Below are 8133 nucleotides of genomic sequence, written 5' to 3'. Positions count from 1 at the left end.
TTCCTGCTCTTGACAACTATTGAAAATATCCTGAGTTTTCATACACTGTTATGTTGATCTGAGAGCTCACAGGATATAACATGGTAGAAACTGTTGGAGATGGATCAGTTTGGGTAACTTACAAGTTCTTTAAAGGATAGCTGTAATTAATCCTGTTAAGCCTGTGTTATAGAATTTATTCATTACAACCTGTAATTAATCCTTTTAAGCCTGTGTTACAGAATTTATTCATTACAACCTTGGAAATCTGCAGTGTTGTAAATACTACAAACCGTTGTTCTGTTAAACAGCAGTTACACTGCTTTTTAATGAGTCCTGTATTTATCAGAACATATACATGTGAATATTAAAGGAAATTGCAATGCTGTTAAAGCATTTTGAAGGTAGCTCAAAATTGTATTTTTCTGAGTATTTTTCCCTGTATTCATGCTGTCCATTGAAGTCTGTGGCTAAATCCTGTCCTTGCTTATTTAGGCACTGCTCCTTTTGGAAGGAGGATTGTTACCAATGTATTTGTGAAAAATGATGAAGGATTGTTCTTAAATAAGCAAATGTTCCTTTTATTTTTTATCTCTTGCTCTGATTTAGATTGGTTATTTATGGACAGTACTGCAGTCAAGTGGAAATAGCGATATCATGCTTAGACAACATCTCTAAGACAAAAGAAGATGTTAAATTGAAGTTAGAGGTATCAGTATTTTTTAACGTGTGTGTATGTGTGTGTGTATATAAATATATATATAAAACCAGGTGCCTCTATGAATATGCCATGCTTTCATTCAAGTCAAAAACTTTATGGTTGAAAAACTGGCTGGACTGATACATAAATGTGTTTCTCTTCCTCTTACTTTTTTTGGAGCTCCTCACACTGAAGTGAATGGAGTTTTGCCAGTGACATCAGTAGGGTTAGGGTTCTTTTTTGGGAAGTGATCACCAGTGATATCCTTCTGTTTATCGTGACATCTCAGCCAAGAACACCGAATTGCAGTATCACTTCAGGTTGGGAGGGACCTGTAGGCTGAACAAGCCCAGGTACCACAGCCTCACAGGGCTTGCTGTTTGCCATGACCCCTGGGTCCTTTCCAGCAGAGCTGCTCCCTAGCTGGTCAGCCCTCAGCATTAGTGTGTCCCTGCTTAGTGCATACCAGCTGAAGGACTTTGCCTTCATCCTTGTTGCCTTCATGTGAGGTTCCTGGTGGACATGCCCTGAAGAGTGGCACCTGTACCTCCAATCTGGTGTTGTCTGCAGACTTGCTGTGGGTGTCCTCTGTCTTTTCCTGCATATCATTGCTAAAGATATTAAATGGGAGGGGTCGCTGGATAGACCCCTGAGGAGCTCTGCTTGCACCTGTCCCTCAGGTAGTGTAGGAAAAATGAGTACTGCTCTTCTTGACCCGCATGATCTAGCCAGTTTTTCATACATCTAGTAGTTCATTCATCTGGAGAATAACATCCCAGCTTGGATATCAGGATTCCATGGGAGATGATGTGGAAAGCCTTGGAAAAGTCAAGGTAAACTCTCCCCACCCATTCACAGATCTAGCCATTTCATTGTGGAAAGTGGTCAAGTAGGTCAAGCATTGATTTACCTGTGGGAAGTCCATGCTGGATGTTCCCAGTCACCTTCTTCATCTGTCCAGAAATTGCTTCAAAGAGGGCTTGCTCCATAATTTTTGCAGGGGCTGAAATGAGACTGACTGGCCTGTAGTTTCCAAGATTAGCTTTTGCTTTTTTTGAAGGTAGGTGTAATATTTGCCACCTTCGCTGTGTTTATAGGCAATGTTGTTCCTTTTTTTTAGTATCTAGACCCAGTCTCTTTCTGCTTAGCTATTACTGCCATATCAACTGCTTTCCTTCATTTTGTTGATATTCTTTTTCTCAAGCTTAAAATAGTTGCTTGGCCCGTATATCACTGAATTTTTATATATATCACTTCAATATTTTTATTTTTCTAACTCTCTTGTCTTATACTTTATTCTGTTTTGAACTAGGAATGTTCCAAGAGGGCCAATAATGGGAAATTTACATTGAGAGATCTTTTAGTGGTTCCAATGCAGAGAGTGCTAAAATATCACCTACTGCTCCAGGTATTTTAATTTTGAAATTTAAGGGGGCTGAGAGCAAAACTGTGATTGTTTATCATCAGTGGATTGTAAGAATGAGAGCTAAAGGTTGTTATCAAAGGGTGGTGATTAACATTTCCATAGATTAGAGGCTGCTTTGTTATGAAATAAAATCCAGTCAAGTGTGGGTTTTCTTAGAGATCATTCCTCAGAGCAGAAGCATGTCTGGGGAAGAAATAATACAGCACAATTGTTCCCTCAGTATCTGAACCTTTCATTCTTGGTATGTTTAAAATGCTTGGTAGTACCAAACTATAATCACGATAGTCTGAAATGTGAACCATTACCCCCCAAAAGAGGAAGCTGGACTATACTTACAGCATACTTTTAAGGCACTTCTTTTCTGTCATAAATTACAGTAAAGCCATATTTATTTTGAAATGCTTCTTGTTATAACCCACAAAGTGTTAGCTTTTGCAGTTAGTCTTGTAATAAGGGTAGAGAGTCTTATAAATTTAATTTGATAGCTGTGCCAGGAGACTCATTAGTTCAGCTACAAAGAATATATTACTATATTAGACTGTCAACCCTGCTGATGCTTGTAAAATGTCATTTTAAAAAGATCTACTACTTGTATGTGAAGCATAATTTTGACTCTGCAGAGCAACATACATTCTGTAATAGTAAATTTTTTGAAATATTTCTATGAGTCATCAATATTTTGATCAATGGAAGATTGGAAAAAACAAAAGGAATGGTACAACTGCTTTTAAAAAAAATTTGAGATCTGAGTCATGACTTCATAATCAACCTGTATGTTATAAAAAGATGATATACAATATGTCACTATGCTATAGTGTGACACTATAGTATACATTGTACAAGAGAGAAATATTTATAGACTTGGAAATAAAAAAAATCCAATAAATTGTTAGAATTGTAATGTGAAGTATACTTATTCCTCATTTCCTAGGATTTTAGCAAGATACTATGTTAGCTGAAATGTGTAATTCTATTTTCAAATTATAAAGAAGAAATAACCTGTTTCCCCAAGAGGTTACTTTTTCACTTCATGAAACCAAAAAACGCCCTTTTATTTTCCATATGGGAAAGTGGCTAAAAAGTTCTTTAAACATTTACATTTGATTCAGATGTCTTCTGAGTCAGCTTTATCTTAGGCATAATGAGACAGTGACTTCTTTTAAGCAGTTGCACAGTTTAGCTGAGATTTTATTGCCAATGCATCTCTCTCTGCAGACAAGTGCATGCTTTGGAATGGGATGACATACTGTGTAGTAACGTGCGAATGAGCTCAAGTGTTTACCTGTGTGCACATACAGTAATGATCTGATCAGCAAGTTTTAAGTGCTAGACAGACCAAATCAGCTTCTAATGATGGTTCATTATCAGCTAAAGTCAGTATTTAGGCTATACAGCAATCATTCTTAAACACTTGCTAATTATCTGTTTGCAGTAGTCCCCACTCAGTTATAGGCTACTCACTATGGGGATGAAAATGTGAATTCTTGTGTTGTGTTTTCTGGTTTTGGCTTTTTTCTCTTTTTTTTGGGGGTGGGGTGGGGTGGGGTGGGTGGGAATGAGCAATGACACCTTCAGTTATGAACTGACAGGCAGTGGGTGAAAAGTGTTAACTGCTCTGTCCGCAGGAGCTGGTAAAGCACACTACTGATCACATGGAGAAAGCAAATCTAAAACTAGCACTTGATGCAATGAAGGTAAGTATTCATGGCAATGAAGTATTTATGTCTTTGTTGGCATTTAAAATGGTAGTTCAGAACTGTATTTCCTGCAGGAGGTTCCTTATTTCAGTTTACTTCTACATCTTTTTGCTGTCATATAATGAGATGAAAAATGGATATTTCAATAATGTTCATCTCACTTCCAAAATTTAGGAACATTTCTACCACTGTAAGTCAGTTCTAATCAAAGTCAGTAGTTTCCCGCTGAGATGAAGGCGGTTGTCTTTCTTTACAAGACTTTTTTTACTGTCACCTTAATATGATCTCTGTGGCTTTACCTTTGAAAGCATGGAGAAAATACATCTCCAAGTATCTTTCTGGAGGTAGAGTATCGGTCATCTGCGAGTGGTACAAACAAGTGCTTCATAGAATAGCCTTGTGTGCTAAGGTAATATATGTGTTCCTTTGCATAGCTTCAGAGATGAAGTGCAATTCTGCTTCAGTTAGCTTTATGGCATGAAATGTGACATTCATGTACTGGAATTGTGAATTTTTTTCTATCATTCATGGGGAAAGGGGGAAAGAAGCCAATGCAGCATAGGTCATATCTCCTGTTGTAATCTGTATGGTTCACAGAAGATGCTGAAGTCAGACTAAGTTAGCTTTGGGTCACGTGACTGTCTCGTATTATATGACTGTCTGCCTTGAATGCCTGTAATACAGACCGGCTCACAAATGAGATTTTTGGCTCCCCTTTTTTGTTGTCTGGTTTTGTGCAGTGAATGCAGAGTGCCACCATGAGAATCTCCTACGTAGAGATGCCTGAAATGGGCTGGCACAGCGTTGCTTCTGTCTAGTGGCAAGACGTGCATCCTGGCCGCTGCTAATTGGCTAGGAAAATAACCCTATAAATAACCTGGTTTTTATTCCCCCCCTTTCCCTCTTTTTCGTTTGCATTTGCTAGCTTGCTTCATTGTTTTTGGTGGCTGTTGGACTGAAAATAAGAGAAATATTTTGCCAGAGTGACTGTGGTAGTTATGTGCTGGCTGGCAGGACATGACCAGCCAATTAAAACACCTACAAAACATTCCCATCCCGCCCCTAACCCACAAAAAACCCCAGGTATGAGCATCTCTCCTTGAGGTTGCATCATTGTTTCCCTCACAATTTACTGTATCTTCTTAGAATAGTCCCTGCCAGTGTAGTAGAAGTAACTGTGCAGCATCAGTAAGTTGCTTCTAAAAACCCTGGTGTGTCTGGTCGAAAAGAAAATGTCTTTGGAAAAACTGCCAGCAAAGTGGTACTGCCTCCTCCCTGCCGAAAATTCTAGTAAGGATTATGCCGTCAGATTTCTCTTAGCGGCAAGGAAAGAGGTTATTTAATATTTACAATAACTCTTTTAAGACTGATGTGAATGTATCCTGCACAGATTCATTTGGGAAGCTAGCACAATTATTGCAGCTATTCTTAGATTCTGATTAAAAATGTCTTAGGAAGAAGATGTGTCTTTCTCCCACCTGCCAAATTTGTGACCATACTGAAGGGGTATTGTAAAAGCAAGTTGTGAAGATCAGAATGCCTTTTCCAGCTGCTGCTCGCAGCATCCCTGACCTTACCAATTACCACTACTGCTCACTTCTCATCTCTAGCCATAAACAGAGAAGCCCCAGCAAATTGTCACTATTACTCAAGCATGTTCAGAGGATTTTAAAGGCTTTAGTCAAATGTGTACAATACATGTTCTGGTTAAAGGGGACAATAATGATCTCAACCTGCGACTTCAGGTACTGTATCCTATTAAAAGCCCCATTTAAATTCTGCTGTGTAATGGCTTCTCTCTGCTGTGCAACAGTAAGAGCAAGATCCTACTACTGGGGCAGTCGCTTCTTCTCACCTAATAAGCATTCAGGTTTATGATACGTTTACACCTTACAGGCTGCTCTTGAGCTGTCTTACATACATTCTCTGTTGTATGCTTTGTTGACCTTCTGTCTTATTCTCAGATATTGGATGTTGTTCTCTGCTTTTTTGGACCATAAGTGTGCTGCATAAATTACATTTTCATCTTTAATCTTGAAAATAAGACATTAACAAAATTCAGAAAAAATCAACCCTTTTTAACAACTAATTACGTGTTTCCTTCTTTCTTGCTACTAAATTTGTGATCCAATAGATGAAGAAAGTTGTTAATATGATGGAAGATATGCGGAGGCTTTTCTCCTTCTTTAAGCATGTGTTTTGGTAATTCTTGAACATTAACAAGACTTTTTTAAAAATAAATGACTAAATATGCAGAGAAATCAAAGGCAAAATTAGAAATAGATTTGCCAAAATAATGTATTCAAGTGGTCTGTTACAGAAAAGTGTGGTGTTTTTTTTTTCCTTCTTCTGTTGATGCTCTAGGACTTGGCTCAATATGTAAATGAAGTAAAGAGAGATAATGAAACGCTCCGTGAAATTAGACAGTTTCAACTATCAATAGAGAATTTGGTATGTGATAGTTTTCATTTATACAGTTTTTAAATCACTTTTGATCAAATGTATTGATAGATGCAGTTTTTCCCCATTTCATGTGAGATTATAGTACTCTTGGTGATATTTAAGTATAAGTATGCTTGGTCTAGAATGACATAAATGTTTAAGTACAGAAATTTCTGCTATTTTGAGGGTCTACTGTAGTTAAATATATTTGCATAGTTAAAGATCTGTATTTGTACAGTGACTCAAGTGTTTTTGTAATAGGAAAAATTTTCCCATTTGAAGAGAAAAATGGAATGGACTGATTGTTTATTGCATTTAGTTTAGATGATAGTGAGGAAAACGTGTTGTTGTCAGGCCTGAAAAGTCCTTTTTGGGCATAAAAGGAGTGATCTAACATTGGAATGTGTCATTGTCTTGATGCTTTTGCTATATTAAATCATACATATTACTTCTGTTTCAGAATCATTCCCTCTTACAGTATGGAAGACCTCAAGGTGATGGGGAAATAAGGATAACTACATTAGACAAACGTGCAAGGCAAGACAGGTGATGGCATAACTCCAGGTTTTTGCTATTAAAAAGCCTGTAAAGTAACTCTCTTTTAAGATTTGAGGTCAGCTCAGTGATTCTTGAGAGTATGTTCCATTTCACTGTGCATTCACAGAGCCTGTACACCGTTTACCAAGTGAATTTACGAAGTGATTCATTGGAAGTTAGGTATTACATTATCATCTTAGATCACCTAAGTCCCTTGCAAGTAAGCAAAAGTACTTTCAGTGTTTTTTGGTTTGTTACACAGTAATTCAGTTGTTCACATTCAAAATTTTAAGTGCCCCAGGCAAACGTGTGTAAAAGAAAAGTCTTTTGTGTTGGGTTTCTGGAGTGTTTTTAACCATCTTTAAATTGTATCTTCATAGGCATATCTTCTTGTTTGATCTAGCTGTAATTGTTTGCAAACGGAGAGGTGATAATTATGAAATGAAGGAAATAATAGATCTTCAGAAATACAAAATTACAAATAACCCCACTACTGATAAAGAAAATAAGAAGGTAAATATTTGTTGCTAATTCATATGTATGTTTTTAGCAGCAATTTGAAATATTTTGCAGGGGTTCAGAATACATATATAATTTACTTACAAAGTTTTATGTTTTAAATGTAAGCTGCAGTGAATATTTAGGTATTTCAACTTTTTTTATTTTCATGTAATCAAAACGTTTTGAGCAAGTCATTCCTAAGTGAACACAATAGTGTGATCTTGCTGTTCCCAAAATCAGGGAATTAAGGAACATACAAATGCTTCTTTATTTTTTCTTGTCTCTTTTCTTTTTTCGTTTCCTTTCTTCAAACTGATGACCTTTGTATTGCCAATCTTTTTATACAGTGGTCTTACGGCTTCTACCTCATTCATATCCAAGGTCAAAATGGTTTAGAAGTTTATTGCAAAACTAAAGACTTGAAGAAAAAATGGCTTGAGCAATTTCAGATGGCTCTGTAAGTATGTTTTTATTAAGGTAGAATCATGTTCATCACCAGTGTAAAGATATCACTTAAATTATGCTGTGCTGCTTTAATGTTTAGGTTTTTTTAATACAACCTAGTTATTATTTTATGTGACTTTCAGAGAAACAACTGACTATCTTTGTGAACAGAATATTTCCCTGAAACTCCTCTTGGAAAAGAAAGAGGGCACTCTAGGCTGTGTATTACTTTCCACCTTTGCTGCTAAGACTGTTACAGTAATACTGTTTTAAGCAACCAGGGGGAAATATTAATTATTTTAGCAATAAATATCTAACATAAGTGACTTTTTTTCCTCCTCCCATTTTTATTTTGATTAATTGAAATATATTTTTTGAAAGGTGATGCTGGTGATTTGAGAGGGGAT

The 8133-nt window shown here is 36.7% G+C and overlaps 1 protein-coding gene across 1 annotated transcript in view; it reads left to right on the top strand.

Annotated features, from left to right (window-relative positions):
• The window catches only part of LOC104624052 (guanine nucleotide exchange factor VAV3-like), a 60514-nt gene extending 52771 nt beyond the window's left edge, over window positions 1–7743 (top strand). The window contains exons 9-15 of the mRNA XM_010291314.1: window positions 589–688; window positions 1992–2087; window positions 3731–3799; window positions 6167–6253; window positions 6705–6790; window positions 7162–7294; window positions 7630–7743. Of these exons, the coding sequence (XP_010289616.1) occupies window positions 589–688; window positions 1992–2087; window positions 3731–3799; window positions 6167–6253; window positions 6705–6790; window positions 7162–7294; window positions 7630–7743 (685 nt within the window). The remainder of the gene's footprint in view (window positions 1–588; window positions 689–1991; window positions 2088–3730; window positions 3800–6166; window positions 6254–6704; window positions 6791–7161; window positions 7295–7629) is intronic.
• The last annotated feature ends 390 nt before the right edge of the window (window positions 7744–8133 follow it).

The sequence above is a fragment of the Phaethon lepturus genome, unplaced genomic scaffold, assembly GCF_000687285.1.
Source record: "Phaethon lepturus isolate BGI_N335 unplaced genomic scaffold, ASM68728v1 scaffold18697, whole genome shotgun sequence".
NCBI lineage: Eukaryota > Metazoa > Chordata > Aves > Phaethontiformes > Phaethontidae > Phaethon > Phaethon lepturus.
This window is presented reverse-complemented; position numbering and strand designations above follow the sequence as displayed.